At 38.2% G+C, this 20,495-nt stretch overlaps 2 protein-coding genes across 4 annotated transcripts in view; both read left to right on the top strand.

Moving 5' to 3' along the window:
- LOC132826716 (tyrosine-protein phosphatase non-receptor type 12-like) overlaps positions 1 to 8,915 on the top strand; it is a 134,533-nt gene extending 125,618 nt beyond the window's left edge. The window contains exons 18-20 of one of the 3 annotated variants that reach the window (XM_060842828.1): positions 983 to 1,108; positions 4,357 to 4,422; positions 7,952 to 8,915. In XM_060842828.1, coding sequence (XP_060698811.1) covers positions 983 to 1,108; positions 4,357 to 4,422; positions 7,952 to 8,013 — 254 coding nt within the window. In that variant the 3' untranslated portion in view covers positions 8,014 to 8,915. The remainder of the gene's footprint in view (positions 1 to 982; positions 1,109 to 4,356; positions 4,423 to 7,951) is intronic. The other 2 variants (XM_060842829.1, XM_060842830.1) reach the window with 2 other exon arrangements.
- A 9,258-nt stretch (positions 8,916 to 18,173) lies between these two features.
- LOC132826718 (lysine-specific demethylase RSBN1L-like) overlaps positions 18,174 to 20,495 on the top strand; it is a 71,106-nt gene continuing 68,784 nt past the window's right edge. The window contains exon 1 of the mRNA XM_060842831.1: positions 18,174 to 18,753. Within this exon, the coding sequence (XP_060698814.1) occupies positions 18,252 to 18,753 (502 nt within the window). The 5' untranslated portion in view covers positions 18,174 to 18,251. The remainder of the gene's footprint in view (positions 18,754 to 20,495) is intronic.

Raw genomic sequence — 20,495 nt, forward strand, 5'->3', positions numbered from 1 at the left:
TTGGTTTTCAACCTATTGAGCAATTTATAAGAAAGAGGAAAAGAGAGACTATAGACAAAAACACAAATTGAAGACCTTGCTTTTACTTAAAAGACTATAAATGCTCACCAGCCTTGCTCATCAATCAGTTGCTCTGTTTAGGCAGAAGCAACCAAACACCGCCTTCCTCTGCTGAATTAATTTATGCTGTTTCTTATAAAGACTGCTCCACCAATGAAACCCTTGAAAATAAATCTGCTCAAATCACGCATCAACAGAATCTAAACTCACATTTTCACTCAAATGCCAACTATAAAGTAAATTAAATTTGCACCAATTAAAGATTTCAACACTTTCCTATCCAAGAACTTTTATAATGCAAGTTATTCTGCCACCTGGAGAACAAATGCAAAGTAGAAAGCTGACAGATGTGACAAAAGAGAATCAAATGGATTTGGGCCAAAGAAATTGGAAATAGAAATGTTTGAACTATAGGTGTGATGAGAGCAGTTTTCAGAGAGTGGAAAGAGATGTCAATAGAAACAAACATAGCAAAGTTAACCAATGAAGGCAGCCTCCTTTAGACATTAAATTTAGTCTTTTGAATGCAGTGCTGCTGATTCCTGTGTGCATTGAGTAATTTCCAGCACTTGCCAATGATTGACTGATCTGACTGGCAGATCAGTACTACAGACCCTTAGAGAAGGTATCAGTAGTAATTATGCTTCCTAAGATTTTAAAATTAATCATTTTACAGCTTCGGTCCTCCTCAACATAATGCTAGAGAACTGGGAATTACTATAATTTTGGGTATATTTCTGGTCTCAAGTGTTATACAGATTGGTTGTGAACCTCAACAGAAGGCTTTTAGGTAAATTGATACAACTGTACTGTTGTTTGAAGTACTTTATTTCTTAACTGAACCTATTTTGAAGTTGAGATTTGATTTTTATGCGTGAAATTAATTTATTGGATTTATTTCATTATCCGCATTTTCTTTCAGATACATGTGAAACACAGGATAGTGGGAGGCTATTGGGTGATTCAGAATTAGTTAATACAACAAGGGGTGAGGTAGACCAAACCTCAGAAACAAATACGAAACAAAGAGAACGTGGTTCAGATTTAGGTGAGTGCGTAATTGTATAAAGTTACATTTGCTGAAACTCTTAACGTAGATTGAGTCATCATGTAAGTTATAAATTCATTAAATTTATATCTGCAATGTTGAGACTTTAATTATCTCTCGTTGCCTGTTAATTTAAGCATGTCCCTGCTTGCAAACACCCCTTCCCCCAATCCCCAAACAAAATGATCACGTACAAAGATATTATTCTGGAACTATTTTAAAATGGTTACTTTTGCCTTGGTATGCCTAAATCACTCACCACCCCTGTTAGGGCAGTTGTTAGCTGTTTCCAGAATGACATTTCTTCAATAGTAGACTGCAGTTAGCCAAATTAGGTTGTAGTAACTGGACCTCTTTCTTACCGTGCACTTGAGGAGAAATATATGCCTTTTTCTGTACCTCTCCAGCTAAAGTGAGGGACCTGTTCTAAGAAATAATAGGCCCAAACCCATAGTTAACTTCCTCTTGTTAAACACACTGTTGCTTAATATTGCTGGGCTATCATAGCACTCCAGTGCATTTCAATTGGAAATTGAGAAGTTAATGAAAGACTCTTTATAACTTAGCAACTTTTTTAACAAAGTTGAATTCAAAGTATTTTTTAACTTAATCACTTAGAAAGTAGAAATCAAAAGCTTGTCTAAAAGTTTGTTACAACTTTTTAAATATATCAAATTTTTAACCAAATCTAAATGTTTTTAAGTTTTACAGCCTTTTGAAAGTAATTTGATCTATAAATGTGTAAAACATACAACTGAGAATTGATTGGCATAGTGAATTTCAACATTGTGCCTCCATCTTATGGAATTGCCAGACTGATGGATCTCTGGCTGCAAGGTTGAAGTGAGTTTGCACAGTCTCAATCCAGTTGCAAGTAATACTAATTTACAAAATGAAACAACTCAGTTTGTTTGATATGCTCAGACTTTAATACTGTTGATCTGATTTTTCTCTTGCTTGCTTAGACTAATGTGGAAGGAAATTATATTGGAATCGTACTTTATACTGCATGCAACTTGTTGTAAATTTGACTGATGACTTCATGTTGTCCCTATGAAAGGAACTGTAAGATGTTTCACGATCAGTACTAACCTTGTTGATCACCAACCCCTGTTCTCCTTTTCTCCACTCCCTACCTCCAAGCCATATTTTTGTTATTGTTAAATATGTACCTACAATTAGGGTTTGCTGTTATCCACAATGGTGGAAGGAAAATCACCAGGAAATTAATGTGTGCTTTGTGCCATGTTGATCTGTGTATTTGCGTACAAGGCTGTTCTAGGTTATTTATGGCCTTAGAATGCACTAAAGATGTAAAATGAGCAATGCAAATCTTGTCTGATTTCAGGAGTATGGGTCAAGAGTAAAATGACATCATTCATTGGAAAGGAAATTTGTACATGATAGATCTGGTAAATAGCTTACAATAAAACATTCTTTCCATTTTCTCAAACTTAATATGCAAATCAAGCTAATTACAACATGGAAACGTCTGTTAGATCAACACATTAATGCTGAGTGAATCAAAGGATATAAATAGTCTTTTTTTAACTCACAGACCGGAATCCCTTGCTTCTTTGATAATGAAGACACTGTAGTGTGAATGAAAAGGTGATTTGGCTTTTTGAAGACAAAGTACTATTTGCATTTTATTCAATTTTAAAGCAAAAGCTGTTGTGTATGTGAACATATGTTTTTGATCCCCTGCTGTGGAATCAGAAAAGGGCAGTTTTGATAAACAGCACATTCAATGTGTGGCAGTGGTGCTACTTAGCAATATCTGTGAACATCTTATATTTTACAGTTTGTCTTTCCTGGCTGTTAAATACATTCTAATCCACTTTATCAAGTCTCTCATTGTTTCAGACCCCTGAGGTTTACTATGCTATATCTGCCTTTGTATTCAGTCTAGAGAAGACTGACTGACTGTTTTGATTTTCAATCTCGGTTAAGAAGGCCAAGAAATAGTCTTTCTCAGACATTATATAGTTAAAAGATGTCATAAAAATTATATTCTTGACTCTTTCCCCCAAAATTGTTCGTGTAAATTTAAATTTAGACCTTGTTAGAATATTAGAACTTACTGAGGCTGACTGTCAACTCTTGATGAAATATTTTTGGCATTCTATTTTTAAAAGGGAAAGTTGTCTTAAATCACCTTTAACCTTTAAGTGGATTATAGCAAATCCTAATTTGCATGTGTTAAATTGAAAAGCACTACCTAATGTACATGTTCACGTACATTCATGACACTAATTTTTCAAGCCAAATTATAACTTACTAAGCTTCCTCATTGTGTTGCCATTAAACATGGGGTTTCCGTGCAATTTAGTCATACTGAAAGCTGAATTATTAATTTGTCTTGTTATTAAGATGCCATTAAAAAAATGGATGTTGTCTATCAACATGCCAAGCACTTTCTTTTTTACTTGTTTTTTTCCCCTCTGCTATCTCTAAAAGTTGCTAGCGTCATGCTAATGGTAGGTCCATGAATCCATTGAAAAAATAAAGCTCCTTCATGCACTTTGATTTTAGAGTAGTTCAAATCCCATTCATGAGTTTTTAAAACACATCTCTAATGGAAATTGAATTCACTCTAGATTGACTTCTGGTGAGCTGCATAAGATACCACACTAATGCTGAAGTATATAGGGCAATGTTTATTTGGGCTGACAACTTGTTGGGTCTAGACTTGTAATGACTGAACTTGTAGTGTTTTACCAACAAAATACACAAATGAAATATTGTTAAACTTGTGCAACTTTTGAAACTTAAAGTCAAATTTTCAGAGATCTACATGATATGTAGACTGTCTCTAGTTCCTAACTTAAGAAGAACTATATATCAAATGGTAGATCACAAATTGTCGGGCTTGGAATCTGCTAAGACATATATGAACACACATGCACATATGTAACTTTCTGGCTTGTCTTATACTTATCCCCTTACTAATGATTTCTATTTTAACTAATATAATGGAGTCAGATATTGTGTGTCTTTGTATACAAATATACTGGGAACGCTCCATGTTTCCTGATCATGTCTTTTGTAAGCATCTTGGTACTTTAATTCCTTTCCTGTTCGTTTTAGCAAAACATTGCTTTTGGTTTTGTTTTGTAAATGGATGTCCCAGAAAACCATACATGCATGCAAGCATGTTTGTATCCTATTAATTAACACTGTCACCTCAAATTGAAAGTGGTATGTTAGACTTAAACCAAACTTCATAAGTGACCTCCTCTTATCAGACAGTGGTTTCCTTTCGAAAATGAGCATGCTGAGAACTGTCCTTGTATCCTGTCTCCAAAAATCAGGTAAGGACCTTCATTGTCAATGCCCCAAACGTACATTATAAAATGTCTGGAGGTGAGTGAATTTGGGTGGAGGCAAGAAAGGAAAGAAAGTAGAATCTCATAATCCTGCTTAAGCAGCAAGCATTTAATAATTTTACCACTGTTCAGTTGAAGGTGGGGTTGGACTTTGAGAATAAAAGCCTTAAAGTTAAATACATTTAATCACCAACAAGACAAAAGCATACTAACAGTTCCATCCTTGGACCCCTTTCACTTTTGCCCCCTCAGCAGGAGGCAAAATAAAATTTTCACTTTTTAGGATTCATAGGCTAATTTTATCAGAGTAATTCCACTTTATAGACTATTTTTATCCCACAAGCGAAACTACTGTTGCTCAGGCAAAATAATGCATATTTAATATATTTCAATTCAAAGCATTTTTCAGTCTTCATCAGTTGTGGGTGTCATTGGCTAGGCCTCTTCCGTTTTGCTATCTTAGTAATGGTTGTTTTTTTTAAGCTGTTGATTTTTTTTTAACCACTAGAACTTTGTCCTTTTTAATTAAAAAAATCCTTTCAACACACTTTCATTGTTAGCTGTCCACCCTCATCTGTATTAGTGAAGTTGAACAATGTTTAAGCTATAAACCTTTCATAGTTAACAGTTTAGAATTTATTAATTTCTAGCATGTCAGAACTGAAGAAGTAGTTGATCAGAGATACCTTTTAGTCTGGGTTCAGTAAATCCAAGTCATTTCCAATCACATTTTAACATTTTTAGCACTTACCATTAAAATAATATTAATCTTTTTGACATGCCTAGCCAATTCCAATGTCTATTTTACAAAGGAGTGCTGCTGTTGAAATTTGAAATGTAATTGAAATCCCTTTGCTTCACCTGCCCCAATAATTGCAGCCAAATCAGACTTTGTCGTTATAAATTGCCATTGGTTGTGTAAGATGGCAACACTGTAGGAATTTAACCATGTGCAATAAATGTTAACCTATTCAAATTCATAGCAATGCATGAATTTCTCACCTACTGATCATACATTGAATATGTAGATCCCAAGTCCATTAAACTCTCTCTTTCGCAACATCTTATGTTTCATTCTACCTTTTGGTTTGCTGTTGCATTTGCATCAGCGTGGTTATTTGCTTTCTCTTTTCATTCCACTTTATTGAATTTCCATGCTCTTGTTTTCTTTATTTTCATAATGTTCAATATTATTTTGATGGCTGTATGCCAGGGGTGACAGAATCAGTTTAAATAAAAACCAACAGTGGTGTCCATAAGTGTGCATTTTACAAATACATTTTCAAAAGTACCCTAGAAATGATGTATTACAGAAGTAAATGTAAAGATAAACCAATGTTTTAATGTAACATTTATAGGAAACTGTCTTTAAAAAGTAGAAATGAGAATGAGAAAAATGTTCAAGGCATTTATGACCATTTAGTTAATAAACATTTTTAAATAGAAACAAGTTCACAAATGGAAATTTAGTCACATTTCAGAAATAATTCAGTGCTGTTTGCATTTTCAAATATTTTTGCATGAACGTAACATTAACTTTAAAAGAAGCTTTGAGCAAACTTTTTTTTAACAAACGTTAGTTATCTTATTGCTTTACATATGGTGACTAATTTGTTTTCTATTGATAAATCTCTTAAAAAGTTAATTATTTTTATTGGTTACCAAATTTTAAAATGATTTTATAAAGATTTACCTTTTCAAAATTTGTATTCTCTTCCCCAATGGTCTACTAATTTCTGTAGCAAATAAAGTGTGTAGGTAAACGACTGCAAAGTTGTAGTTTTTATGCTTGTCCTGCGTGTCCATTGTGTGAACTCCAAAATATTTGGTAAGCTTTTTAACTGTGAAGAACGTTGAATCCAAACCTTGATGTCCATGTAAATACACTTGTCAACAAAATGTAGCATTATATCATCCTCTTGCACCACTTCCCTTACATCCCCTTCTAGCTTTCAGCTGCAGAGCTGAATGGTAATGTTTTTATGATTTGTTGAAATCAGTTTTTGATATTGGTTAGCAATCAAATTAACAACTTTGTCAGTTTGTTTGGTTCAGCAATGCATATTGGAGCAGATTTTTGTTTTGAAGATTAATTTTATCACAATTCTGTGTAAAGTTTTGGTGTACAGTAACATAAACACGTCAGTCTATTTTAATGAGAATAAGTCACATCAGTGCATTCCCCTTGTAACTTGAAATGTCTTGTATATGGTCGATTGCATTGACAGATCTGGTGAGGTGGTGAGTAGAGAGGGTTTCTCTATTTTCAGAAAAAGTCAAGTTTTGTTGACTACAGACTAAAAACTCTTGGCTGAGAAATACAATTTTAAACACAGCTTTTGCAGTGTCCCCTTTTATTTGAAGCCAAAATGCACTTTCCTTTTAAGACAGATTGTAAATCATTAATTTTATACCCACCCCAAACAAATATATTGTCAAGAAGTGTGAATATGCCTGTCCTGCTACAATTCTAGCTGGATGCAGGTTTGCTTGTTGAGCTGGAAGGTTCATTTCCAGATGTTTCGTCACCCTACTGGGTAACGTATTCAGTGGGCCTCAGGTGAAGCACTGCTGATAATTCCTGCTTTCTATTTATATGTTTGGGTTTCTATGGGTTGGGGATGTCATTTCCTGTGGTGACATCACTTCCTGTTCTTTTTCTCACTGGGTGGTAGATAGGGTCTAACTCGGTGTGTTTGTTGATAGAATTCCGGTTGGAATGCCATGCGTCTAGGAATTGTCGCACGGGTCTTTGATCAGTTTGTCCTGGGATGGATGTGTTGTCCCAGTCGAAGGATACTCATGAGAGGGGGTCTTTTTTTTTGTGTGACTAGTTGGTGTTCATGTATCCTGATGGCTAGTTTTCTGCCTGTTTGTCCAACGTAATGTTTGTTACAGTCTTGCACAGTATTTTGTAAATGACACCCCGTGAGAAAAAGAACAGGAAGTGACTTCACCACAGGAAATCACATCACGAACCCAAAGAAACCCAAACATATAAACAGAAAGCAGGAATTATCAGCAGTGCTTCACCTGAGGCCCACTGAAGATATTATCTCGTCGGGTGACGAAATGTCTGGAGATGAACCTTCTAGCTCAGTGAGCAAACATATATCCAGAACCTCAACCTGAGCTACAAATCTTCTCAAAGCTTGCTAATAATTCGAGCTCCAATTTTCATGCTGTCTGAATCCACCAACTGATCACATGCAGCATTTAGCTTTCACTTTGTGTGTTTTAAAGTACTGTGGATGTGATTGAACTTCTAGGACCTTACTTTCATGTCAATGAAACTGTTTTCTTGTGTCAAATGTAATGAATCCTCAATTGGACTCCTAACTTTGAAAATTATCCATTTGATAATGTATCTCACTCAAACAAAACTATTTTGCTGTTGTACAATGTTACTGGTACTGTGTAGGTTGCACAATTGTATTTTACTCTGTAAACAAATACATCTATTTTTAAAGCCTTGAATTTACAGACTGCAAATTTGCATTCTTTTAATTTGCAGGATTCAATAATCGTTACACAAAACCAAAAGGGCCAAGAGATCCTCCTCCCGAGTGGACATGATGGAGCAGATATTCAAATAGACCGTAATACTGGAGTATCTCCCTTCAAGTGCCACAAAAGGACTGAAAAGTAGAAAAGTTATTCACACTCACTAAAAACAATCTTTCTTTACTAACAAAAAAAGCAAGAACAATTTAGATGACTTATCAGTTACAAAATGGTACACAGTTTACATCTATTGTAACTTGCTATAAACCTTCCAAGGGTGTGGATTCCGGTGCTAAATATCTCTTTGCTGGGACCATTTTTACCCGCCTTATTTCACAGTTAAAGTATTAAGACTTTTTTAAAAAACAGTAAAGTATTACAGGCCTTATTTTTTTGGGGGGGGAATTTGTTACACTGCTTGTAGGATTGTATAGTAATATAGTAAGTATAAATAGGTAGTCTGTGGACAACTATTCTCTGCTAACTTTCAGAAATTACTATGTGCATTAGTCTCTTTTTATGTATGTACAGGGCAGGTAGGTATATAATTGACAATGTTGCAGATATTAAATATTCTTAACAGAAGATGTAAGAAATCTGTGCATGATCTAAACCTTGTGTACCATTTTTTGTAAATTATTTGCCCTGAAATTATTGAAAAATATTCTTTCAGGCATTCTTAACTACTGGAAATAAGCAGGAAATTGCAGTTTAACAGGGGTTGAGATTGTAATAATACATTTGTAAATTATAAGCAAAAGGATATTTTTATATTATATGCTGTTAATAACCAATCCCACTTTGATCTCTTGTTCATTTGGCCTTGAATTTAGTAAGTGCCTTCGAACAGTATGCAATCCTGTTAACATCATGTAAGCATTTTGTTTGTGCTTTTGTGCATTGGGAATAAAAGGACTATCAGTCTCACAATCTTGTATTTTACAATATTATCTGTCAGTAAAGATCTTAAAGCAAAGTAGTTTGCCTTTTTGTGTTTTTGGATTAAACTGGACAAAATAACTTACATTGAGTAATAGATTTTTTCAGTACTTGTCACTGAACATGAATGAGCTCACTAACGTGGAGATAATAAAAAGAAGTGGTGGTATAATGGTAATGTTGCTGAATTAGTAACCTACAACCCACGTTCTGGGGACATGGGTTTGACTGCCAGGATGTCTGATGGTAAAATGTGAATTCAATAAAAATCTGGAATAAAGAGCTTTACCTAATATAGAACTATCAAACCACTTTAGATTGTCACTTTGAGAAAAAAAGAGTTCACTAGTGTCCTTTAGGAAACCTGCCATCTTTACCAGGTCTGTGACTTCAGAAGCACAGCAATGTGGTTGATTCTGAGGATAGGCAATAAATGAAGGCCTAGCCAGCAACTCCCAACCCGAAAAGGGACAAGTAAGGTTTTGTATAATTTACAACTTGTCAAGAAAATGAATACAAGAACAAACTGGAGTATTATTAATCCACCACAAGATTCACAATTAAAGTTTTTTTTTCCGCACCAGTCTAATTAATAAGTTGTGAATGTACTTAGCTCGTCCAACAGATCTTTGATTTTGGTAAGTCAATCAATTTCACAAAAGCTTCTCCTATGGAACAAGTGATTTTCAGTCAAATACTAACAGTGATCTTTGAGATAGAGTTTTAATCCTTGGGGTAGATTCAAGATTCTCCCTTTCCTCATGTTAATTGGGTCTTGCCACCTTTGGCTGACATTATTTTAGCTTCATTGATGTTGGCCTTTGTATAACTAATCTTGATAATAGAACAGTGAATTGTTCAATATGTCTCCTTTAAACCAATTTCAAACATGTCTTAATGGGATTTGTATAAACTTGTTTTTTATCTAATTTAAATATATTCTTTACAGCCATTTTGTGATTACACTTAAAATGTGTAAGATGCCTTCAGATTAATCTTTAGACACTTAACAGTAACAGCCAATAAGCTTGAGTTTAAAGTCAGTCCTTATCAAATTGTTGATTCTTCAAATATGCACAACTGAAAGATAAAGCTGAGTGAATTGTGTTTCTCGGCTTGCATCTAAATACATCACTACGGTTATTGAAATATGTATCTTTTATTCTCAAAACATTCTAATTCTAAGGGTAAATATAATTTGCTGAACAAGAATTTATTGTTCAAAATTGCAGTGCCATGTACTTCTTTCAAAGAAGACTTCAGAAGTTTTAGTCCAGCCTTTCAAAATAGCCATTCATCCAAATTCAAGTTGCAGTTCACCATTTTAAAATCATCTGTTGCTGGTTTGCTTAACTCATGGTCTAAATAGCTTTCTTTGACTTTGCTGGACAAAAGACTAAAAATTGCGTATTTCAAAAATTATTCAAAATAACTTGCACTGAGGAAGGAAGAACAATTTGCTGTGCTTGAGGCAAGTTAGGTGGTTCGCGTTTTAATACAAATGCAATCAAATAGTTGAGTCCCGTGGATGAGATGTATTCAAAGCAGGGCACAAGGAGAGCTAGAAAAAGAGTATCTCAAAGTGCATTCAGGGCTGGGAAAGGAGAAACTTGATATGTCAATGTAGTTTATTGGAGAAAGAGGGGAAAGAAGAATAGGGCTCCTCAAAGATCAGCAAGATAGCCTTTGTGTGGAGCTGCAGGAGATGGCAGACATATTAAATGAGTATTTTGCATCAGTGTTTACTGTGGAGAAAGACATGGAAGATATAGAATGTAGGGAAATAGATGGTGACGTCTTGAAATATGTCCATATTACAGAGGAGGAAGTGCTGTATGTCTTGAAATGCATAAAGGTGGATAAATCCCCAGGGTCTGATCAGGTGTACCCTAGAACTCTGTGGGAAGTGAGGGAAGTGTTTCCTGGGCCTCTTGCTCAGATAAGTGTATTATCGATAGTCAGAGGTACGTGCTGGAAGACTGGAGGTTGGCTAACGTGGTACCACTATTTAAGAAAGGTGGTAGGGACAAGCCAGCGAACTATAGACCAGTGAGCCTGACATCAGTAGTGGGCACGTTGTTCGAAGGAATCCTGAGGGGCAGGATGTACATGTATTTGGAAAGGCAAGGATTGTTAAGGGATAGTCAACATGGCTTTATGCATAGGAAATCATGTCTCACGAATGATGGAGTTTTTTTGAAGAAGTAACAAAGAGGATTGATGAGGGCAATCATGATCTATATGGACTTCAGTAAGGCATTTGACAAGGTTCCTTATGGGGGACTGGTGAGCAATGTTAAATCTCATGGAATACAAGAACAACTAGCCATTTGGATACAGACCTGGCTTGAAAGTAGAAGATTAAGAAGATGGTAGAGGGTTGTTTTTCACACTGGAGGCCTGTGACCAGTGGAGTGCCACAAGGATCATTGCTGGGCCCACTACTTTTTGTAATTTATATAAATGATTTTGGATGTGAACATGAAGTATAGTTAATATGTTTGCAAATGACACCAAAATTGGAGGTATAATGGACAGCAAAGACTGTTACCTCAGCTTACAACGGGATCTTGATCAGATGGGCCAGTGGGCTGAGGAGCGGCACATGGAATTTAATTTAGATAAATCTAAGGTACTGCATTTTGGGAAAGAAAATCTTAGCAGGACTTGTACAATTTGTTCACGCAGAGGGTGGTGCATGTATGGAATGAGCTGCCAGAGAAAATGGTGGAGGCAGGTACAATTTACAACATTTAAATGGCATCTGGATGGGTATAGGAATAGGAAGGATTTAGAGGGCCAAGTGATGGCAAATGGGACTAGATTAGATTGGGGCTATCGGGTTGGCATGGATGAGTTGGACTGAAGGGTCTGTTTCCATGCTGTATATCTGACTTTATGACAAAATAGAAGCTGCTTGAGTGTATGGACTTAGGATTATCAATCAAAAGGAATCCAAAGCTCTTCAAATTTATGGGAAGGAAGTAGAAGTAGCAGGAGAGAGGATACAATGGGAAAAAAATTGAGGGTGGGGGCAGAAGAGATTGAGAGATGTGAAGGAAGGACAGGTTTGAATGCAGACACGAAAAAAAATGGGGTGGTGGTAATCTTTTGTTTCAGGAACAAAATAAAGCAATCTTAACTGACACACTGTATCTGGGAGTCTGAGCATAAGAATAATATGATGCCAAGTTTCTAAAAATGGGATGGTAAGATTAATAGAGCTGAAACTGATGGTTTGGTCTTAATTGTACACAAGCTTCCCCACAAGTTGGAATAAGATAAATGTGTAGTTATACTGTAGTGCTTATACTAGTGTCCTGTAGATTGTCCCTGGAGTGTGCATTAGATTAGATTAGACTTACAGTGTGGAAACAGGCCCTTCGGCCCAACAAGTCCACACCGACCCGCCGAAGCGCAACCCACCCATACCCCTACATTTACCCCTTACCTAACACTACGGGCAATTTAGCTTGGCCAATTCACCTAACCCGCACATCTTTGCACTGTGGGAGGAAACCGGAGCACCCGGAGGAAACCCACGCAGACACGGGGAGAACGTGCAAACTCCACACAGTCAGTCGCCTAAGTCGGGAATTGAACCCGGGTCTACAGGCGCTGTGAGGCAGCAGTGCTAACCACTGTGCCACCGTGCCGCCCATTGAAGTATCTGACCTTGAATCCATGTCCTTCTAATTCAGAGGCAAGTGTGCTATCCAGTGATGATTAAGTTCTCTGAAAGCTTTATTGAAAACAACTATCTTTAAGCTTTATTTATGGGTCATCAGTGAAAAGGTAGCATTATTGCTGGTTGGGAGATTGAGGGGTTGCAGTATTGATGGTGATCTGGAGCTAGCGTTGGCATGTGATGTTCATGTTGCAAGTCGGATCACATTAATAGATAGTTTAGCTTTAACTGAGATCTCTTAAGTGAAAAGTCACAAAGTTCCTTTAATTCATTTGCAGGACGCGGGCCTCACTGGCTGTCCAGCATTTATTGCCTGTCTCTACTTGCACTTGAAAAAGATGGTGGTGAGCACATCCTGAAGGATAACCTTTAAGTCTGCTATACAAACTTTGAGATTTACTGAGCTTGCGATGGTACTTTACTACTTTAACCTATCTAGGTGGAATTTTATTTAAAGTAATTAAATCTTTCACTGAAGCATTGCCATTCCTTTTAACCCCAACATCCTCATTAATGAAGAGCAAAGACTGAAAATAGTCATCTTTGACAAAGTTTATATGTCCACTTATATTGCTGGGATTGGAGGGTTTTGAGTTATAGAGGGAGGCTGGATAGGCTAAGCTGTTTTCCCTGGAACGTCGGAGGCTAATCGGTGACCTTATAGACCTCATGAGTGGCAGGTATAGGGTGAATAGCCAAGGTCTTTTTCCCAGGGTAGAGGAGTCCAAAACTAAAGGGCTTGGTTTAAAATGAGAGGAGAAATATTTAAGAGTCCCGAAGGACAACTCTTTCACGCAGAAGGTGGTGCGTGTAAGGGTAAAAGTGCCAGAGGAGGTGATGGAGATGGGTACAATTACAACACTTAAAAGGCATCTGGATGTGTACAAGAATAGGGAGGGATATGGGCCAAATGCTGGCAAATATTACTAGATCCATTTAGGAAGTCTGGTCCGCACAGACACGTTGTACTAAAGTGTCTGTTTCCATACTGTATAACTCTGACTCGACTGGGGCTATTTTCCCTGGAGCATCAGAGATTGAGGGGTGACCTTTTATAGAGGTTTATAAAATCATGAGAGGCAATGGATTGGGTAAATAGACAAGGTCTTTTCCCCAGGTGGGGAAGTCCAAAACTAGAGGGTATAGGTTTAGGGCGAGGGGGAAAGATTTAATAGGGACTTGAGGGGGGCAACTTTCTTATGCAGAGGGTGGTGCATGTATGGAATAAGCTTCCCGAGGAAGTGATGGAGGCTGGTACAATTACAACATGTAAAAGGCATCTAGATGGGTAATAATAGGAAGGGATTAGACAGCTATGAGCCAAGTGTTGGCAAATGAGTCTAAATTTATTTGGAATATTTGGTTGGCGTGGACAAGTTGGACGGAAGGTTCTGTTTCCATACTGTATATCTCTATGATTCTATGAATAGCTCATTCCTGGGTCTAGAGTGACTGAGGGAACCAAGGATGGATCATTGCAGTGCGTCATGGATGTGAATCAGAGGAAAAATAATTTAAACACTAGTATCCCTGACATAAACCATTGAGTATAGGACACTAACTCAGTTTGCAGTATGAAATTTAGGAACATAATGCATTTATCAGAAAGGAATGTAGAACTTAACCTGTTTTTTTTTAAGTTTGGTGGAATCGGCAGAACAGGTGAAAGAGGACATTCAATATGAAATGATTTATTTTGGCCAGAACATAGACACAATACAAAATAAAAGCCATAACTGGTAAAGACTGGATGAAAGACCAGCAGGATCTGGATATATATGCAGGAATCATTCACTGCACCTGTAGGATACCTTGAGAGCAGTTAAGACTGACAGTATTCTAGGCTTTATTGTTCAGGATATAAACTGTAACAGTAAGAAGGTTATGTTGAACTTGTACAAAAACATTTGATTCAGCTTCAACAAGAGTATTGCACCACTATTTAGGAATGATGTGAAAGCAAAGTCAATAACGTTTGGAAAATACTTAAGCATGTTCTGGGGACAAGTTAGTTCAATTATGAAGATAAATTGGAAATGTTCTGTTCTTGAAAAGAAGGTGGAAAAGATTTGCTCAAGGAATTCAAAATCATGGGGTGGGGAGGGGGGAAGGTAGTGTCTGGATAAAACAGGCAAAATCTGCTCCCACTTGTAAAGCAATCAAAACCAAGTCAGTACAGATTTAAAGTCATCGGGAAAAAAAGCAACAACAATGAGGGAAAAATAAACTCCTGCCTTTTCATGATTAAGTTCTGGGATTGGGTTCCTGAGATTGAAATATTCAAGAGTGACTTAAGCTGTTATCTGAAAAGAATATGGGATAAAAGCTGGAGAATGGAACTCAGTGAATTGCTTATGTGGAGAATTGGGATGTACATGAGCCAATTATTGGCCTTCTGCACAACTGATGCTGTATCAGTGATGGTACAAAGGGTTCAGAAGACTTGAATCATAAAGAAAGGCTGGAACGATTGGGACCTATTTTCACTGAATCATAGGAGGTTGAGAGGTGACTGAGGTTTATGAAATCATCGGTGATATAGTTAGGGTTAATGGTAGGTGTTTTTTCCCCTACCCTAGAATGGGGGATTTCAAGACTCGGGGATATTTTAAGGGGTGAGATTTATAAAAGACTAAGGGCAGTTTTTGAGAATGGTTCATATGGAATGAACTTCCTGAGGAAGTGATAGATGTGGGCACAGTTACAACCTTAAGAAGGTATTTGGATAGGTACATGAATTGGAATGGTTGGAAGGACATGGGCCATGAATAGGCACACGCACAGAGTTTAATTTGGGATTAGGTTCATCTTGGACTGGTTGGACCAAGGGTTCTATTTGCATGCTGTATGACTTTGATGAAAGCAGTGCTATGGAAACATGCTGTAGTTGAGGATTGAGACGAATCTGGTTGAGAAAGATGATACTTTCAGGCTTTGAAAATTTTATTGCTATTAGAAAATTGTTGTAGTGTCATTTTTAACAAGGCCCAAGGCACTTCAGAGCATAGCAAAGCAATGGCTGACAAATCATAATGGTTGGACAAAAGCTTGGTGAAAGTGAGATGGATAGGTGTATGAAGGAAAATCTGGAGCTTTAAGCTGAGACATGCCCATCAATAGTAGACAATTAGGAATCTACAAGATCAATTCAATATCAGGAAGTTGCTGAGTTAGAAGATATGAGAGCAAAAGGCCCTTAGATGTAGCTGAAAACCAAGATATGTGCTTTAAGTTAGAAGTACTGGGAGCATCTGTCAATCAAACACTGGGGTGATGGGCAAATTGGACTTGGCATGAGTAAACACACAACTAGACTTTTGGATGACCTCCAATTTATATAAAGTGCAATGTTGACAATTGGCTAGTAGTACATTGGAAAAGTTGAGATTACAGGTCAGCATTGGGGGGGGGGGGGGGTGGTAAGGATAAATAGGTATATGTAAGCTGCAAGATGATATTTATAGTTAGAATGAAATATTTAAAATTGCAATTTTTAAAAACTAGAGCCTTATGCAAATCCATGGTTGATTTATTTGTCACTTGTTTTGTTACTAAGTACAGTTAAAAGTGCTGTGTAGTGTTGTCATTCTCTGGCACTAATTCACAAAAATAAACTATAGAGTAGAAAGGCAGAAAAATATTCAACTTCAGTCCTCCTTGTTAAGTGCTCTGCTGTGACTGTCGTGGCATGAGTCCCCTTCGCCACTCTTTTTGGTGCCATTTTGCCTTCATTCACACTTGCCATGGAATCCTCACCAGTATAGAGGCCAGAAATGCTACCAAGTACCTCACCAGCCCAAACTTGACTCTGCTGCCATGTGTCTGGTTTAGGCTCATCTCACCGATACAGCTGCTGCCAGCAGGTTTCGTACTAGGCCCGAACTCGCCTTCACGGCTGGCTCAGTATGGACTGGACGCAGATGTGGCCGGGCACCCAAATGCGTCTCCGCTGCTGCAGCTATGAGTCGATGCCACAACCATTTTATCAATGCAGAAGCCTTCGAGAACCCAAACTTATTTCCGCCGCAAGTCCGCACTGTGCCGACTCGCTGCCTCAGTGCAGCTGCCGTGACAAAGTTCTTCCACGCGCGGTAAGTAAAATTTAAAAGGAAGAGTAAAAAAAACAAAAAGGTTGATTGAGCAGATGAGCCCTAGACTCAAAAGCCCTACTCACCGCAATCTTACTGCAATGTATTAGATTTAATTGAAGTTACTGTCAACAAATCTATCAAACCTATATCAAAACAATGTAGTTTCATGCCTTTTCGTACATTATCAGCACTGGTAGCGGGAGAGCTTTTGCTAGTTGTTAAATTGATTTCTTCTTTAAATTGAATTGTTTTTGTCTCAATTTGCTTCAGCTATTTCTGTAACATACTTTTGCCTCCTTTTGCAGGATCGGCAAAACATGACAAGTTAGATAGCCTCCGACCATTGCAAGTGTTTATGCTAATTTTAAGTGATCGCTGTGTTTCACTTTCCTTACTGGTCAATAAAGCTAAACAACTTTGGACACAACCAGGTTATTCTACTACCTGTGCCTTAAGCATGAACAACAGTCTGGAAAGCTTTTGCTAGTCTGGCATTAGGAGGTAGAGAGTAAATTGGTGGGCCAGAGCCGACCTGATTCTGGGTTGGGAGGTGAGGAGGACGAAGGAAGAAAGGAAAAGTGATAAATAAAAGCACGCTCAGTGGAATGGATTCCCCTCTCAGCTAGCTGAGGTATAATTATCTAAACTTGCTAAATAACACAGACGGAAATTTATAAATCCGTAAAGTTACTTTCAAGCATTACAGATTTGGTACCCTCTCCGCGTTTGCAAAACGAATTAACATTGACATAACGTCCACATGATCTACTTTTTATTATGTTAGGAAACAGGGAAAAAAAAGAGTGAGACATCTTGGATATACCAGCTGTGCTGTAACAACTAAGAAATAGTAAAGTTGAGAAAGGGTGGTCTGGCCGTCCGTTTAAAAGTACCCGAGGCCTCGTGACGTCTCCCCACTTGGTAAACTGGGCTGTGTTCAAACCGCTGCAGCCGGACTCGCACCAGGGCAGTTTGTGCCGAGCCACGATTAATATTGTGGTCCTGAACTAAAGGCGTCTGTGGTTCATTCAAAAAAAAATCTGAACTGAGATGATAAAGTAAAGCAAAAGGGTTCAGTCACCTCCAAATAGAGTAACAGGACTTGTTTGGCGAGTCTATCACACTCCAGTAGGGTCCACGGGCCGTTAATGACGACAGCAGCTCCAGCCGCGCGTGCAACACCGCGAGAACACCCTCCTGATGGCGCACCGGAATTAATCCCTTCGGCGTTACATACCTTATGTATCTTAAAGAGAATTAATCTATATAATTTAATGTGGTATAGCCTTTCAATTTATACGCATGTTTAAAAATATTGCAATTCCGTTCTTTGAATTTTTATCACATTCAAAACATTTCCACATCTCTTTCTTGGCTTTGCATTCATGGTCCTTCGAAACTACTCATACAGGAAATCTCGCCCTTTTCCCAGGCTTACTACTTCCGTTTTAAAGGTTAACGGAAGCCATCCGTTCTGCGATTGGCTACTTCACACGTCAATCAGTGAGAGGGTGCGATGCTCTGGTTCGCTTGGTTCTCATACCCCTCGAAGCGTCAGCTCAGAGAGATTTCTCTTTGGCCCAAGGTTCAAAATGGCGCAGTTGAGTTATGTACGTGTCGTGGTGGAGAAAAATGATAGTGAGGAACGGACTGAGTTGCCGCTAACTCCTAATGCCGAGATTCTCAAAGTGAATCCGGCTTTGCATTCGTCTTCGGAGCACCGTAAGACAGTGACCAAGAAAAGGAAGATGCAGCCATTGCTCGATGGTTACGGTAAACCCAAAGTGGAAGTGCGTGGCGCGCCGTCGCCGACTAGTTTGTTACCGGTGGGGAAGGCTGATGATGAGAAAGATAGGGATAGAAACCGAGAGAAGGGCAGTTGTAACACTATCAAAAACTGTTCTGAACTTGATGTGAGTCCGAAATATACACTGCCTACTCCTGCTCCTCGTCCCCTTCCCCCTGTTTACTCATCGCTCTACCTTCACTCAAAATCGAATAAATCTTCCAAGGAAAAGTACAACAACAGTAAAGAGAAGGAGAAGAAACACCGGGCCAAGAAAGAAAACGGCGACGTCAAGTTACTCCAGAAAGGTGTAGTGCTACATTTTGAAATGAAGTTACTTTTCAGGCCATCTCGTTTTTTTTCTTGTGTTGTTGACAGCAAGTATGAACGCTACATCTCAATGAAGTTTACTGTGTTATGTAGTGCTCCCAGATGATTTTTTGGCGCCAGTCAGGTAGCAAATTTCAGAAAATCTGCGCCAACTGAATACAATACTGGAAATGTCGAAGTCAAGAAAAAATTGTTAAGGATCCTGCAATTAACATTGTAAAGAGGGTTTGGGTAATTGAAATAGAACATGAACTACTAAGATGTTTCATTATATGTTGCAGACTGGTTGTAAAACTACTTTATTTTTCCACTCTTTCCTTCCCTGTTTTAAAATCATGTTCCTTATGATAGATGCTTCAACTCAGTTAGTTTTGACAGCATATCACTTTTGTATCAGTAATGATTAAAGCTGAGGTTAAATGTTTATGTACCAAATTTGGGGAAGGTGGTGGCTGAATGCTAATGTCTCTGGACCAGCGATCCAGAATCCCAGATTAATGTTCTGAGGATGGGGTTTGAATCCCACCATAGCACATGGTTAACTTTGAATTCTACTTAAAACATCTGGTCTGGCTTACATGTGACTCTAGTCAACATAATGGTTTTCTCTTAAATTCTCTCTGAATAGCATAGCAAGCATTCAATTGTGCTAAACCACTATGAAATCTAATTAAAAACTTTAAACTTTATGGACCCACCAATCAACATCAACCTTGGCACTAGAAATGGCAGCAGTTCTATCGCCCCTTCTAGTTCCTCCTACTAACATCTTCAAATTGGAAGAGTTACCCTACAGACATATCAAGCAATAATCTGTCCTTGTCTGTATTTATGATTCCATAATATGTCAATACCCCAGACATTCATTACCATACTTTCCCACCAGCAAGACCTATCTTGGAAATGAGTTGGGAAGGATTCATTTGGGAGTCCCCAGTATTGACTTTGAACCCCATGAAGTGTTAGGTCAAATATGGACATGGAAACTTGCTGATTACTACCTACCATCTCTTCTTCTCCTCCCCAACCCCACCCCCCCCCCCCAACCACCACCACCACCACCACCATTCAACTGATGAATCAGTGCACTGTAATGTTAAATGACACTTAGAAGAATCACTGGTGACAAGGAACAGAATGTGCTGTGGCAGGGGTACTTAAATATTCATCACCAAATGTGGCTCAGACGCACCACTATTGACTGAGCTGGCCAAGTACCAAATGATACAGCTGTAATATAGAGTCTGCCTAGCTGGTGAAGGAACCACCACAATTGAAAAATCTACTTGCCTGGATCAGTGCAGCTCCAAGAACACTCCAGCGAAGTTGACATCATCCAGGATAACACAACTTGCTTGACTGGCACCTGAGCCACCATCTTCGGCGTTCAGTGCCTTCAGCATTGAAGTGAAGTGCAGTGCAAGCAATTTTTGCCATTTATGTGATGCACTGCAATAATGCATCAAGGTTCCTTCCAAATCCCTGAACTCTATCACCTAGAAGGACAATGGCAGCAAATGTGTGGGAACATGCTCCATTCCCCTTGCAGATATGCATCATCTTGACATACAAATATGTTGCCATTCCCTCACTATTACTGGGTCAAAATCCTGGAACTGCCTTCCTAACAACAGGGCGTTAGGTGTGTTGGGTGTGCCTATACCTGAAGATCTGCAGCAATTCAAGTTAGCTCACCTCCACTTTCTTCAGGGCAATTAGG

The sequence above is a fragment of the Hemiscyllium ocellatum genome, chromosome 23 (assembly GCF_020745735.1).
Source record: "Hemiscyllium ocellatum isolate sHemOce1 chromosome 23, sHemOce1.pat.X.cur, whole genome shotgun sequence".
In the NCBI taxonomy this organism is placed as follows: domain Eukaryota; kingdom Metazoa; phylum Chordata; class Chondrichthyes; order Orectolobiformes; family Hemiscylliidae; genus Hemiscyllium; species Hemiscyllium ocellatum.